At 44.6% G+C, this 16,146-nt stretch overlaps 1 protein-coding gene across 1 annotated transcript in view; it reads left to right on the forward strand.

The window, feature by feature from the left end:
• Positions 1-16,146, forward strand: part of LOXHD1 (lipoxygenase homology PLAT domains 1) — a 171,045-nt gene that overhangs the window by 72,304 nt on the left and 82,595 nt on the right. The window contains exons 12-14 of the mRNA XM_064736029.1: positions 2,234-2,369; positions 6,549-6,703; positions 9,954-10,114. Coding sequence (XP_064592099.1) covers positions 2,234-2,369; positions 6,549-6,703; positions 9,954-10,114 — 452 coding nt within the window. The remainder of the gene's footprint in view (positions 1-2,233; positions 2,370-6,548; positions 6,704-9,953; positions 10,115-16,146) is intronic.

Raw genomic sequence — 16,146 nt, forward strand, 5'->3', positions numbered from 1 at the left:
GGAAAATGCTTGGACTTGATGATCCTGGAGGGCTTTTCCAACCCAAATGATTGTGTGATTTTGTGTGTGGTAAATGAGAGCAGTTGGGGGAGGCAGCTCCCAACAGCTTGGACTGGTGGTGAAAATCCCAATTTCCCACTCTTCCCATGTCAGACCACTGATGTACTCATCTCACTGCTACCAGGGGTTTCTTCCTTGCTCTGCAGAAGACTTCCTATTCTTAGACACCACTACTGTACAGAAAGGCAAACCCACTCCTTCTGTGGCTTATTTACAATGCCCATAAGAAAGAACCTGATTCCAGCAGAGATTGCACAGTGTAGCATCCCCTGCCCCGAAGTGCTGACAGCCCTGTGATGGGGCTGAGCCCCTGCAGGCTGGAGGAGGCCACGGAGACTGTGCAGAGGAGAGCAGCCCTGTTCTGTGTGGGAGATGACAAGGGTGAGCTTCTTGATGTCCTTTGCTCTGCCAGCATTGATTACAGTGCTATCTGGTTGTCTGGACAGAAAGTTCACCTCTAAGCTTCACCCCTGCTCCTCCTGAGCAGCTTGGATGGCACTCTCAGCTCTTAGCAAAACACACACCTTGCTCTGGATCTGTAAATAAGTGTGTTGATAAATCACAGTTTATCACTTGGAGCTTTTTCTGGGGCTCCTCTAATGTGCTTTGACAGATCCTGCTCTCCTGCATTGTCATGGAGCTGTGAAACCATCCACTGCCAACACCCATCTCCAGGGGTAGGAGGGCATCAAGTGCTGCTGTTGTCACCACATGGTGGGAGAAGGTGTCTGGCTGGGGTCTTTTATGACAAAGAAATTCCTGGTCAGACTTTGGGCTGCTGCAATCATCCCCATTAGTTTGTTCACAGATGATAAGCAAGAATGTTTCTATTTTCCACAGCTGTATATTTACCTGTGGTATCTTAATTTCCTGCAAAAAAATTTTGTTCAGGAAGGAAAAGAACTTAGAGTGTGTCTAGGACTCTCTTTTGGCCAAAATGTCTAAGTAAACCTGATTAAGATGCAAGAAATGAATTTATGTTCTTCTTGATGGTTGGATTCATTTTAGGCCTTTTTCAAACTAAATGATTCCATTACTTTAGCAAAGTAAGTCTGTCCATACACACCCATTCTGATGTTTTCTGGGTGGATCAGGCTCATGGCACAGGAATCCCATCACTTCTGCACCCATTATAGCATCTAGGAAATTAGATTAAACCTGAATGATGCTTTGTTCCAGTCCTCCCACATTTCATGCCTGGTTTGCTTCATGCTGGGTCAGATTTCCATTCTCTATCACAAGAACCCAGAACAGCCAACCTGGTCAGGCCAAAAGTCCCTTGAGCCCAACATCCACTCTCTTGTGTCACATAAGTTTGTGGTTGTAGAAGTGTAAGAAAAAAGACAACCATTTATAATACTTCCTCCTAACATTCTTTCAGGTTTTGACTATTTTCAGTTGGACACTTACTTCCTAAACTGACCTACCAAACAGAAAGCATTTAGCAGGTTTATTTTTCCAGTTATTGGTTTTAAGTTTCCTGTCTCCCCTTGAACATTTAAACATTCAGCAATCTTAATAGCTTTTGGCAAGGACTTCACAGGCTGATTTTGTCCTTTTTTTTTTTTTTTTTTTTTTGCTTAGAACTTTGTTCCACAGGTGTCATTTGATGCCTTGTATTTCTTGAGGCAGAAGAGAGCACATCTGATCCCTCTCTGCCTTCTCCATTGTCACCTGTGATTTTACAGACCTTCATCGCACCCTTGCTTTACACACTTCAACAGACCACTGCAGAGCAGCACCTTATTGGCTCATTACTCCTTTGGGAACTACTGCAGATCTTTTTTCAGGGTTCCTGCAATTTTATTTTTGGGTTTTTTTCCCTCAATGCATTGATTCTCATCAGCAAGAACCCACAGCACAAGCCCCATCCCAGATTTGCTCCTTGGGGTTGTAGAGTGGCACACGGTGAGCCATTTGCAGAGCCCCAGAATCCCTCAAAAGTTCCTCAATGCCATGGAATGATTGGAGAAAGGAGGAGTGAAAAGCCATCAGTAGGGCAGACTTTTCTCCATGCATCACTACAGTGCACAGCCTCCACGGTCTCGTTATTAATGTGTTTTATTTCTCTGCTGCTACCTGATCTTGCCTCCCTGGCAAAAAACCTGTCAGGATCTTGTTGCTTTTTTGCCTCTGAGCCTCTGAACTCACGCGGTGTTTTGGTTTAATGAAGGTAACTCTGCTGAAAACGCTGACAAAAGAAAAATATTCATTCAACTGCGGCCGCTGGCTAGATATAAATGAAGAGGACAATGAGATCGTGCGGGAGCTCCCTGCCGAGGGATCTCTGGTGACTGAAGTCATGCCAGGTGAGAGCCACGGGCTCTGTGCAGAGGCTTGCTTAGGACCTGAATAGAAAGAAACCCTCTTTGTGTGAGAGATGCACAGGCAGACTGATGCAATTCAATTAACTTCTCTTTCTGGCACTTTCTCTCTGCAGTATTTTCTGTGCGCATCATTAGCTGCATGAAGCTCAAGAAATCCCAGCCTTTTATTAATTTTTTTTTTTTTTGGGGAGCAGATTTCTCTGTGGTGGGAAATGGGAGAGATCTGGCCACAGCACAATCATTTCCAGGGCTTGGGTTTTTTTTAAACTTGTGATTTTTTTTCCAGCCTTCCTTAAAATGTGAAATGCAAGGTTTGAGGAATATTCATGGAAAGCAAGCTTAGCTGAAATGCAGTCTAAAATTTGACAATCATATTTTGGGCTTTAAAGTTTTATTTAGTTATATGCAAATTCATGCAGCTGTATGTATAAATATATAGTAAGTTACACAGCACAGTGGTTAGTGCATATGCCTCTTTCAGTATGTATGAGCAATCCAAACTGTTTATTCTTTTAATTGAACTGGAGATTTAATTAAGGAAAGCTGCAGAACTTTGCCCTGGCTTCCTGGAGTGGCCATTTCTGCCTTGACCTTGTGTCACAAGAATTAAATCTACTTAGAGGGAGAATTTAGAAGAGCAGAACATCTCAAGGTAGCTGGTGGGATTTTTCATCTTTCCACCAAAGCACCCACAGTCTGTAGACGTTAAGTCCCCCATTTTCTGAAATTTCTGGCTCTGACATTGATGATCTGCATGCAGTGGAGCAGTTTCTCAGAAAAGGAAGAGTAATTGTAATTGCAGATGTTATTAAAATGTAAATAAACCGGGTTTTGAAATGTATTTTTAATCAGCTGTGGAGAGGGCAGCTCGAATCCTCGCTCAGGCACTTTCCTGTGTGGAGAATTTGTGCTGATCAGAGGTGAGATGCAGCATCTCCATGTTGGACTTGCAGGAGGATTTTGGAGGGACGGTGGAGAGCACTGTTTCTTGTCCCTTGCCCAAGCTGGAGAAAAGGGGTTCTCTCTCAAAAGTTGGTCTGTGGGCTGGCTCCATGTTCTGATATTTCTTCCTGGAAATCCTTCACCCAATGGGATGGGAGGACAGAGAGGAGGGCATGGTCAGAGGAGGAAGGTGGCAGGTTAATATCCACCCAGAAAAACCATGTGATGACCTTGAAGGTGAAAAAAGCAGGCAAGACAACCCAGCCTCCTCCATAAAGTTTGGACTCTCATAGGGATGATCTTGAGGGTCTTTTCCATCCTTTATGATGTGATGTTTTTCTGCTTGTGTGATTATAACCATCCCAAGGGGATTAGGCCGGGGGGGCTGTCTTGTCCCATAAATACAACATGAACAGCCCATTCCTAAGGTGTCTGAGCACTTTTCCCTTTCTAACTCCTCATATCTGTCTGCCACGGCCCTGGATGCTGAAAATGTTGTTTTTCCCACACACACTGCAAGGTTCCCCACCCCTAGGGCCATCTTGGCAGTGGAGGTAGCAGGACAGGGACACTCCACTGCATGATGTTTTTCTTGAAAGGGCCAGGATTTTTACATCCTCGTTTGGAGGACTTTTATGGGTTCTCTCAATGCTTCAGGCCTTTCTATTTTAGCTTTTCCCCTCCCTGCTTTTCCTAGTGGTGACATGAAAAGCATCCAAGTCAATACACCAGCAGAAGCACCAACTGGAAGAAGTACGAACACCTAAAGTTAACTACAAGCCTGTCAGAAAAGCAGTACATTTAAAAAAAAAAAAAAAAAGGCGTTTCTGGGGTAATTTCTGTGGTTTCTGTCTCCCCAGTGATCAAGTACCGCATGACAGTGAGCGGCAGCGGCACGGACGCCAACGTCTTGGTGTTCCTCACTGTCTGCCTCATCATTGTGGGGTTGTTTCTGTGATTTCTGTCTTCTCAGTGATCAAATACTTCGTGTGCCTCGTCATTTTGGGGTCATTTCTGCGGTTTCTGTCTGCCCAATGACAAGTACCACGTGACATTGTGCACAGGCGCAGTGAGAAGCACTGACACCAATGTCTTCATTTGCTCATCATTCTGGGGTCATTTCTGTACTTTCTGTCTCTCCATTGATCAAATACTGCGTGATGGTGTGCATGGGCACTGTGAACAGCACAGACACCAACATCTTTCTCTGCCTCATCGTTCTGGGGTCATTTCTGTGATTTCTGTCTCCCCAGTGATCAGGTACCGCGTGGTGGTGTGCATGGGCACGGTCAGCAGCATGGACGCCAATATCTTCATGTGCCTCATCATTCTGAGGTCATTTCTGTGGTTTCTGTCTTCTCAGTGATCAAATACCTCATGACAGTATGCATGGGCACAGTGAGCGGCAGCAGCACATACACCAATGTCTTCATCTGCCTCCTCATTCTGGGGTCATTTCTGTGGTTTCTGTCTCTCCATTGATCAAGTATTGCGTGATGGTGTGCCCAGGCACGGTGAGAGGCAGTGGCACGGACGGCAACGTCTTCATCTGCCTCATTGTTCTGGGGTCATTTCTGTGGTTTCTGTCTCCTCAGTGATCAAATACCGCGTGATGATGTGCATGGGCACGGTGAGAAGCATGGACACCAATGTCTTCATGTGCCTCATCATTCTGGGGTTGTTTCTGTTATTTCTGTCTCCCCAGTGATCAGGTACCGCGTGACGGTGTGCATGGGCACAGTGAGCGGCAGTGGCACAGTCATCAACGTCTTCGTCTGCCTCATCATCTGCCTCATGATTCTGGGGTTGTTTCTGTGTTTTCTGTCTCCTCAGTGATCAAATACTTTCTGTGCCTTGTCATTTTGGGGTCATTTCTGTGGTTTCCGTCTGCCCAACAATCAAGTACTGCGTGACATTGTGCAAGGGCATGGTGAGCGGCACAGACACCAACGTCTTTGTGTGTCTCATCATTCTGGGGTCATTTCTGTGTTTTCTGTCTCCCCAATGATCAAATACTTCATCTGCCTCTTCGTTCTGGGGTCATTTCTGTGGTTTCTGTCTCTCCAGTAATCAAATACCGCGTGACGATGTGCATGGCACGCTGAGAAGCACGGACACCAACATCTTCATGTGCCTCATCATTCTGGGGTTGTTTCTGTTATTTCTATCTCTCCAGTGATCAAGTACCATGTGACAGTGTACACGGGCACAGTGAGAAGCACTGACACCAATGTCTTCATTTGCTCATCATTCTGGGGTCATTTCTGTGGTTTCTGTCTCTACAGTGATCAAATACTGCGTGATGGTGTGCATGGGCACTGTGAGCAGCACAGACACCAACATCTTTGTCTGCCTCATCGTTGTGGGGTCATTTCTGTCATTTCTGTCTCCCCAGTGATCAGGTACTGCATGACGGTGTGCACAGGCACAGCGACCGGCAGTGGCACAGACATCAACGTCTTCATCTGCCTCATCATCTGCCTCATGATTCTGGGGTTGTTTCTGTGTTTTCTGTCTCCCCAGTGATCAAATACTTCATCTGCCTCGTCATTCTGGGGTCATTTCTGTGATTTCTGTCTCCCCAGTGATCAGGTACCGCGTGGTGGTGTGCATGGGCACGGTCAGCAGCATGGACGCCAATATCTTCATGTGCCTCATCATTCTGAGGTCATTTCTGTGGTTTCTGTCTTCTCAGTGATCAAATACCTCATGACGGTATGCATGGGCACAGTGAGCGGCAGCAGCACATACACCAATGTCTTCATCTGCCTCCTCATTCTGGGGTCATTTCTGTGGTTTCTGTCTCTACAGTGATCAATTACTGCGTGATGGTGTGCATGGGCACTGTGAGCAGCACAGACACCAACATCTTTGTCTGCCTCCTCATTCTGGGGTCATTTCTGTGATTTCTGTCTCCCCAGTGATCAGGTACTGCATGACGGTGTGCACAGGCACAGCGACCGGCAGTGGCACAGACATCAACGTCTTCGTCTGCCTCATCATCTGCCTCATGATTCTGGGGTTGTTTCTGTGTTTTCTGTCTCCCCAGTGATCAAATACCGCGTGACAATGTGCACAGGCTCAGTGAGAAGCACAGACACCAATGTCTTCGTGTGCCTCCTCATTCTGGGGTCATTTCTGTGGTTTCTGTCTCCCAGTGATCAAATACTTTGTGTGCCTCATCATTCTAGGGTCATTCTGTGGTTTCTGTCTCCGCAGTGATCAAGTACCGTGTGACAGTGTGCACAGGCACGGTGAGTGGCAGTGGCACAGATGCCAATGTCTTCGTGTGCCTCATTGGTGACCAGGGGGACACGGGTGAGCGCGTCCTCTACAACTGCATCAACACCGTCAATAAGTTTGAAAAAGGCAACGTAAGTTCACGCAGCGGCGCCTCAACACGGTTTTGTAAATTAATTTCTTTTTTTTTTTGAACCTGTGCGTGTAAACTCAGGTGGTTTCCTTGCCAGCTCGCGCTAGGGAAGTGGAGAGAAATGAATCTTGCCGACAGAGCGTTGTAACAGGTTGCAGCTGGAGGGAGGCTGGGGTCGGGGACAGTGTGCCCTTGCTTGATGTGTCCTCATGAAAGAGTCTCTTGGTTTGCTCTCCCAGCTAAGTTCTGACTGCTGAAATTGCATCTTCGGATTGGGGAAGGCTTCCAGGAAATCTTCCAAGAATAAAAGAGAGCCTTTTCCCTTCCATCTAATATAGCAAAAATTTGGCTCCCTGGGGCAAAGGAAGAAAAAAGCATCTTATTTAATGTGAAAGTCAGAACCCAAAGCCTAACATTTTTCCTTTGTAATTCCTCCAGTCTCCCTCAACCATGCTGCACTCAATTTTACGTCTTATTTTCAAACTGATTTTCAACATATTTTTGCCTGTCCATATCCAGATTGCAGGAGAGTGGACATGGACTGAAATGAAGACAGCGCTTATTCCCTGGAAAGCTGGAGATAATGAAGAAGTCGAACAGTAGTTAAAGCCCTTGCAGCATTGGCAGTATCAGCAAGCAAATAGTTTGCTGATCTGATCTGATCTGTAGGGTCAAACTACTTAATATGTATCCAATTTTGGATCTCTAGGGTCCAACTTAGACTGGTAAATTGTAATCAATATCTCCAGAAGGAGATTTTGAGAATCTGATCACAGAACTCTGCAGGTTTCCCATTTCTCGTGTCATTATTTGATTGAAGGTTCAGAGTGGAAAGAAAATGAAGATAAAAGGAGGTCACGTTTTCAAAATAGACCATTGAATTTAGGCTTCTGAAATATGCATTAGCACTTTGAATTTGCCTTTGAGTGTCCAGAATTTCCAATTCTTCACTGAAATCACTGAGTTCTTCTGGACTTTAAAGGAACTTTCATCAAGTATTTCTTGTGCTTTTAAGATCTGTCTGTGGAAACGTGGCAGTGTGAAAGTCCATTCTGCTTCTAAATCATATATATTTCCATAAATGGACTTTACAAACATCTTCCTTTTTTTGCCTCTGCATTGACATTATAGATATTTTAGTTTTAAAAAGTATATCCAAGCTGTAAAGGATGGCATTTTGTCATTTGATGAAGCCTGTGTTTGTCAAAATGGTAGCAAAATGAGTTGTGTTTTGGTGCTGAAGATTGTTTCAGGGCTGTTCCAAAGAAAGATGCTTGGTTTGCAGAGAATACAAATATTTTAAACACAGATAATGGCTATTTTAAGGGATGTTCCATCCTTGTCCAAGTCCAGGCTGGATGAGACTTGGATCCACTTGGTCTAATGGAAGGTGTCCCTGCCCATGTCAGGCCCCTTTAAGGTCCCTTCCAACCCAAACCATTCTAGGGTTCCGAGATGACTCTATGACATTTAGTCACAAAAATACATTGTAGGCTAACTTGCATGAAGGAGGATAAAAAGGGAAAAATAATTTTAGCAATTAAATTGTGATTAATAGTATGCAGATGACATAAACCAAACTGGAACCTTTTAGAGGAAAACTGCTCTCCTGGCATGAGGAGCTGAACACTGGTGAATGAATGGGAAGTTGTTTAAGAATTGATCCTGACAAACTTAGAGCTCATATATTCAAGAGGCTGAATGAGTATATCTACACTGATTAACTCAGATGCCCTGTTAAAAAGAAATGTTGCTAAGTCAGTATGGTCTCTAATCTACAGCCACTTAAACCAATAGAATGTTGATTACCAATTTGGCTTAAAAAGTTTGCCTGCAGATGTAAACTAACAGCCTGTGTAGAAAGTAAGATTTAAAGATGCCTCTAAATTAAGTGTTTGCCCTGTTGTGGTTCCAGTTAGTTACTTACTCATTAATTTATATCAGCCATTAATAAGTAAGGTGAGCATCAGGACTAATGAATTAAATTATATTGACTTGGACTGAGTCAGTGAGGTTTTGATGCCTTAAATCCCCAATTCAGCAGTTTTGAGTGTGTAAGTAGCATTGACACAGGTAAGCCCATCACTAACACTTTAAGCAGTGGCAAAATGCTTAGCTGTCTTCATTCTAAAGGTGACTTTGGAGTCCTGAATGATGACATAATTATTATATTATTTAATAATTGATATTATTTAATAATTTTCAGTATTTGCATAAACACTGCCTTGCCACCATGCTTCCTGGGAGCTAGCTGGATACATGCTACCACCACGAGTGCTTTTGGGACACAAAGAGCAACCAAAAGAGAGTGGTTTTCCATCTCTTAACCACGCAAAGCATCTCAGATGGCCACCAGAGCAGTCATGCCTCCTTGTTGGGCTACACGCTGCAGATATGCTGTGTGTTTACACCCAGGATTTACCATGTTAGTGCCATGTGTGTGCATCTGTACATGGGCCACAGATACTTTTGCCTGGCCTGATTCCCAGAGGAGTAACTTGCTCTCTTAATGCCTTTCTCTTCCCTCATCCATCAGGGATTGTTGGTGCCAGTCAGCTCTTGGGTAACAGAGCTCTGTTCTTGAGGGGCCATCCCTTGAGCTAACCTGTAGGTTGGTTATTTGAGCCTATTTCCAGGAGGGAAAAAAAATATATTAAATCCGTGTCTCTTGTGGGGTGTCAAAGGTATTTATCTAGTGGGTTTGGTTCACACCACCCTCGAAATACAACTCATGGAGCAGCTGGAAATATCCCTGTGAAGCTGTGCCCATACTGGCATGCCAGAAAATTAAAGGGGTTTAAATTGTGCTGGCTAGTCAATGCTGTCTGACTTTAACACAGTGTGATGACTTTGAGCTGTGCCTCCAAACACCTCCATAGATTTGGTCTGGAGTGACCTGCTTCTTGCTGCTCAGAAAGCTTATATCTGAGCAGGGGTTTGAACTTGGATTTCCTGCCTCTCTGTGTGAATTTCTTAATAATCAAATTCTCCTTTTTTACAGCTCTGGAGGGCGTGCAATGACATGGCAGATTTAAAATGCTGGGGGATCATATATTTACAAATCTAACCTTACACATCTAGCACAAATATTCTTTTTATTCTTTGGTAAATTCGTACTTTCTCCTTCATCTTGTCAAGAATTTTCTTGCAGCATGCTGATGATGTTGGTTTCATTGCAATAATAAATTTGAGATGTTTGTGTGCTTTTAGGGAGAAATATTGCCTTACCTTTTTTATTCTCCTCCTCAAAGGCTGATGAATTCTTCATTGAAGCAGTAACGCTGAAGCAGGTGAGGAGGGTGAGGATAGGGCATGATGGCAAAGGAGGAAGCAGTGGCTGGTACCTTGCCAAAGTGATAGTGAGGGAAGAAGGACAGCCAGAAAGTGAGGCTGTGGAATTCCCCTGCTACAGGTACTGGAAACAATGCTTGCAAATTAAGTCTCTGTCTCTGCATTTGCCAGACTTTGAAGAGCCTAGCTGTTGGTCCATGACTGGAATTTTCTGAGCACAGCTTAATCCTTTTTATTTATTCATATGTTCATTTATTTTTTTTGCTAAGCCTGAAAGCAAAGAGTGTGTTTTGGGAGGTTTAAGATACAGTTAACTCCCCTCACCAAATGACCAGCAATCTGGATTGTGAATTCTCAGCAATTAGCTCAGTAATGCAGAGAATTTCCAAAAGACAAAACACAACCTTCCAGTACCACACCCAGTGTCACTGCAATTGCCTGCTGCAGAAACACACTCTGCAATGTGCTGGTGTTACTGCATGTAACGAGGTTCTGGTCCCTCACATGCACATCCCATCTTTCTCACAGCAATGGGATGCTATTTTTGTGTTGGGAGCATGCAAAATTATTATGCTGCCATCTCGAGAGCTCCTTGCATGAGGGGAGATGCACATCTTGCAGACAGAGACAGTGTTAGGGCAGAGGGCTGTGGCTTACCCCTGTGGGTGAGTTATAAGTGTAGTCTTCTCTTCCCTAGACAATCCAGTGGCCAAAATAAATGTGCTGTATTGAGGCTGCCTGTGGGGAACAAGATGCATGATCTGTCCTGGCACTAACCGGGGTCTGCCTCAACACTGCAGCACAATGTAGAGAGAACTGGGTGCAAACATTAAAGATTAACCCCAGTGCAGTCCCACTCACCCTCTCAGGAACGTCCATCCTGTAGGAGGGACATCCAGTGAGCTCCGTTTAACAACACCATGTACCTGTTCTAAAAAATCATCTCCCAGGGACAAGTGGAATTGTAAAGCGCAAACACAATTATTTTTAAATTGAAGACAAAGGTAAAGCCCCTAAGCTGGTTACTTGTCTCTTTGAAAGCGCTCCTCTATAATGAGGGGAGCCAAATACAAAGCAGGAGCCAGCCCCAGCCTCTTGGCATTGCTAAAGCCCCATCACATCAGAGAGCAAAGTCACTGTGGAGACAGCACGGAGCAGCAGACACAATGTCATCTTGGTTGTGAAAAGCAAGCCACTCTCTCCCTTCTCAGAGAACAAACAGCCACATACTCATTGCTGCCTTTTGATCATATTTAACAACCATATGTTTTACTGAGTAAAGCAGGCAGGCTAGACAGGTTTTTCCTTGGACACGAAGTGTCCATGTTAAGGGCTGTTTTGCTCAGGCTCCTCAGAGATATTTCTGTGTCTAACTGCACACAGCAGCTGGCTCATTTTAGAGATTTCCTTTTTGAATTGTATCCTTATGTGAATGCTAAACTGGGTGTCTTCCATCAGCTCGGAGTGACTCCTTTCCCCTTCAGTTTGCACCTCTTGATCAGAAACACCAGCGGGCATTCCCCTCAGGCCAGGGATGGCAAAAGGACAGAGAGAAAAACCCAAGCTCTTATCCCCAAAAACATTCATGGTGTACCTTCAGGCTTCAGGTCACCAAGCGACGGAATTCCACTCTTCTTATCTTTCTAAATGTCTCTTTTCCCAAGTGACACCAGCGTTGCTCACCAGTGGCTCTATTTGCTGTCCTTGTGCCAGCATTATCTCTTTCCTCTCAGATTGAGGAGGTGACATGACTGATCGCCACCAAGCACAGGGACAGCTGCTCCCTCTCTCTCCCTTTGGTGCCCGTGTCTCCCGGGAGGCTGCGGCACCATCGCAGTGTACGGGTGTCGTCATGGACTCTGCAAAGATCTGAGGGCAAAGGTGCTCACCCACTGCATCCTCCAGGGGAGGGATAGACACTTCCATGGCCTGCAGCGTCTGGATGTTGCTCTCCACTCCTGTGGGCCAAGGACAGCTTTATGTCCTCGCTGCTTTGGCAGGAGCTCAGGGAGTCCTGCTCCCCCCGCCTCCGCAGGGGCAAGAGGTTGGGAAAAGGGTTTTCCAAGAAGAGGAAATGCAAGTGATGTTAGTTAGACACTCCATCCAAGGGGTGTGCCAGGCAAGATTCTCTTTCTGCTTGCTGCTGTTTGTTGCTTGTTGAGACATGTTGTTCTCACTGCCTTTATCTCTAAGACTTGATTAACTTCCACTCTTCCACACAGTGCAATTGCATGGTCTGGAGAAAACACCTTTTGCTGCTGGGTTCATGCTGAAAGCTACTCCATTGACCTTGTGACACTCAGCTGCTCCTGTGAGACAGCTAGGGAACAAAATGCCTTCCAGCAGAAACACATCTAACCTGTGCAGAAAGCTCCAGAAACACATCTCACCTGTGCAGAAAATGCCAGAAACACATCTCACCTGTGCAGAAAGCTCCAGAAACACATCTCACCTGTGCAGAAAGCTCCAGAAACACATCTCACCTGTGCAGAAAATGCCAGAAACACATCTCACCTGTGCAGAAAGCTCCAGAAACACATCTCACCTGTGCAGAAAGCTCCAGAAACACATCTCACCTGTGCAGAAAGCTTCACAAGCTCCATACCCCTGTTCAAACCAGGCTGCAACACTCGTGAGGAGCAGATACTCTATCAAAAAGCTGCCTAACAGCTTCCTCTCTAACTGATATCTTTAACATACCCTTATAGATCTTCATTGCATTGAATTGTTGAAGTCTCTCTGCTGTTGTTATTTACATATTTATATACACGACCATGTTTTGCCTTTTAATTTGAAATCTTTTCTGTGACTCCATAGGATCATCTATCATTTAACAACCACAAGAGCTCTGTGAGAAGAACTATCTTTGTTGTGCAAGGGAGCCAGCAGAGATAAAGAGAAGCTAAGTGGATTAATTGTGAGTTTGTGTCAGATTCAGGAAGAGCATCGAGAAATAACGACTCCCAGGCCTGTGCTTTCAACTCTTTAAACAGTTGGCTTAGAGTCAGTGATTTTTAAAGTGGTCATTTGATCCATGCTTGCAAGAAGTAAATGCAGGTTACTTCCCCAGGTGTTATTTGCAGAATTACTAGTATATCACTTCGATGCAGTACTATTCCTCCCTTACGACCACATGGCATTATAATATCCATGCTTTTAGAAGCTGAATACTGAATCATTCAGTGGCATCACTGAACAGTTTATACCTTGTAGTACCTGGTGTGGTTTAGGTACAGTGATGATGAATACAGCTGCAAAGCTCAAAATTAAAGGGAGTTCAACTTTTGCCTCAGAAATGGAGCCAAACTTTTTCCAAGATCAAAACTGAGTTTTTTCTGGAGTCATTTTCTCCTCAAAGCTCTCTGGAAGTCCAGGAATGGACTACCTGACAGGCTCTAAACCAGCCTATTTTTTATAATATTTATATCCCAGACAGAAATGAATTTTCAATCAGACAAAGTCGTGAGCTCGTGATAGCATAGAATTTTACATGCTATAAATCACTACAACTCCATTGAAATCTTCTGTGACGTCATTAATTTTTTTTTTTCTAAGCATACGGCCCCCACCATCCTAATTTGTCTCCAGCACAAGCATAAGGGAACATTGTTAATTCTCTGAAGAACAACAGACCACAAATGGGATGATGCACTAGGAGACTCCTGCAAAAGAACATTTATTCAATCAAATGCCAAAAAATGTTCATCATACAAAGGAGCCAGAGAAACCTCCTTTTCTTGCCTAAAAATAAACTGAGATGTCTATCTCTTTTTACACATTTTTGTATATAGGTTATATTTAAAGGCACACACAAATACATATGTGCCTCTGAATCTAATGGATGTGTCAATCATTCTAATTGCACTCAAGCTGGGATTCAAATGCCATAAATGATGTCATATTGCATTTTTTTCCAGTGGTCACCTGAATCTCTTATCCTCTAGAAATTCTGAAGTGGCTTTCATGTCATATTTCTGTCCTCTTTGAGTTATATTGGTCATAAAGCATCTCTTTAAACCAAGGATGTGACACAGGACACGGCTACACCCTTGTAAAATCCACAGTGGCATGTCAATTACATTCACTGAACTCATATAGAGCTCTGATAAAATAAAAGATTTTGACATGCCTTTTGTACCAGGGATATGATGGCACTGCACTGAAATATTCTGTTTTCTGCAGCCAGATGTGTCAATCCATTTTGTGTTTGGGGTAAGACTATAAACCCCTGGTTTCAATCTGCTGCTCAGTGATATGCTGTTGGAATTACACTGAAGTGAAATTAGGATATTGATGCATATGTAATGAAAGGAAGGGATGCAGGGCATTGCTCATCCAAATATTCCCTCTGTCACTAATCTTCTCTAGAAAATAGTGCTGCTGCCACTCCTGGCTGTTCTCTTGGCTGAAACAGCACAAGGAGCTTTAAAGCCACCTCTGCTGATAAACCTCCCTCTCCCTCCTCCACCAACCTCCCTCTTCCTCTTCCAGTCCAAGATATGCTCCTTCCCTTGCCATCACTATCTACCAACACTGGCAGAGGGAATTTCTTTATCTCAGGGTGTGTTCTGCTTCTCTGATTTGCTTTTCTCCTCTGCCCTCACTGCTGAAGCAGTTAGCATTTGCTGTGCTGCACACAGAGATCTGTTTCTTGTGGGAGGTGTTTTTACCCTGCCACCTCAGTGCAGGAGAGACTCAGATTTATCCCAGATACCCCTAAAACGTCAGCAGTGGCAAAGGTGACAGAAAACAGCAGCATGTCCACTGGCAACAGAAACAGCAGCTTGCAGGGCACAAAAAAGAGAAGGAAAAGAGTACAAGTGTGTCTACCTTGTGAGCTTCTGCCTTCCTGAAGGCTGTGCTGAAATCAGTGGTTCTGGGGTGGTGGCTTGAATTTTGTGGGTCCTCCCAGTTAATATCCATGTACAGAGAAGCATCTTGACTTTTGAGATGATGTGATCCCCTAGCCATTGGATACCTGTCCAAGGATTTGAATCCTCAGCCAGCATCAAGACCTACATAAGACAAAGGTATTAAGGACCAGTTTTAACAGGTAAAATAACCCCGTCCCACCCCAGCCCCAAACTATCAATAAAGGCTTCCTTTCTTAAGGCAACATGATGTCTTAGCATGCTCTTTTTGCAATCTACCCTTGCTCAATTCTTGTCACCAGTTTCATCGTCTTCCTCATGGATTTTTCTGCTCCCACTATGCCCCTCGGCCTCCTCTGAGGCCCAACATCACATCAGATGTCCTCAGGTGGTGCTCGTGTGATCATCACATGTTCATGTGTTCTTCATCCTCGTGCTGACCACCTGAGCTTTTAGCCCTGCACAAGGCCACCTGCTTTACTGAGAGAAAGGGAAGAATTTGTGTGAAGTGCACACCCAACAACCTCCCAAAGCTGAGAGGGAAGCTGGGGCTGGAGATGTGTGTCTGTGTGCTGGGACTCCTGTGCACCCCTTTTGCATGAGAACACTGCTGCTCGTGCTTCCAGGCTGGGTCTAGTTCATGTTTGGATTTCGTTCCTGGTGCTGACTTTCTTTTTTGCATGGTTTCTTTGTGCTTATTGTTTTCTTCTGGGTGGGAAAAGAGGGGAGAAGATTGAAAATCTAATATTCCTTCAGATGGATGAAGTGGAGACGTACCATCCTGGGTCTTCCAAAATATCTGGTCCAACTGGTGATGACTTTGAGCTGTGCTGGCTTTTAACCAGCAAGGTGCCTTAGGTTGGGTCCAGCTCTCAGCAGCTTTCTTTGTTCATGTCCCCAAGTCCTGGTTCTGAGGGTCATTTTCAGGTTTCCATACGTGCTGACTCATTGTCAAGGTCAAAGAGGGAAACTCCCATGGGAGGTGAGCTCCCCTCCTTTTTGGCACACAGGTCAGCCAAGGACAATGTGTGTGTCACAGTGACTCCATGGGAAGCTCACAGGGCACGTGGGGTCCATGTGTTTGTGCAGGAGCATCTGTGCTCCAGCGCGGCCACCTTTAAAAAGAAACAGTTTCTGGGAATTTGTTTTTACTCGTTCTGCTTCTGGAGCCATTTAAATACTCTGCATGACCCGGCAGAGAGTGCTCATTTGTCCTTTTCTCGCCCCTGCTGGTTTGAAGCAGTATTTTTAGCTGCTGCAGATAGATGTGCACCTGGGAACA

Source organism: Zonotrichia leucophrys, chromosome Z, assembly GCF_028769735.1.
Source record: "Zonotrichia leucophrys gambelii isolate GWCS_2022_RI chromosome Z, RI_Zleu_2.0, whole genome shotgun sequence".
Lineage (NCBI taxonomy): Eukaryota > Metazoa > Chordata > Aves > Passeriformes > Passerellidae > Zonotrichia > Zonotrichia leucophrys.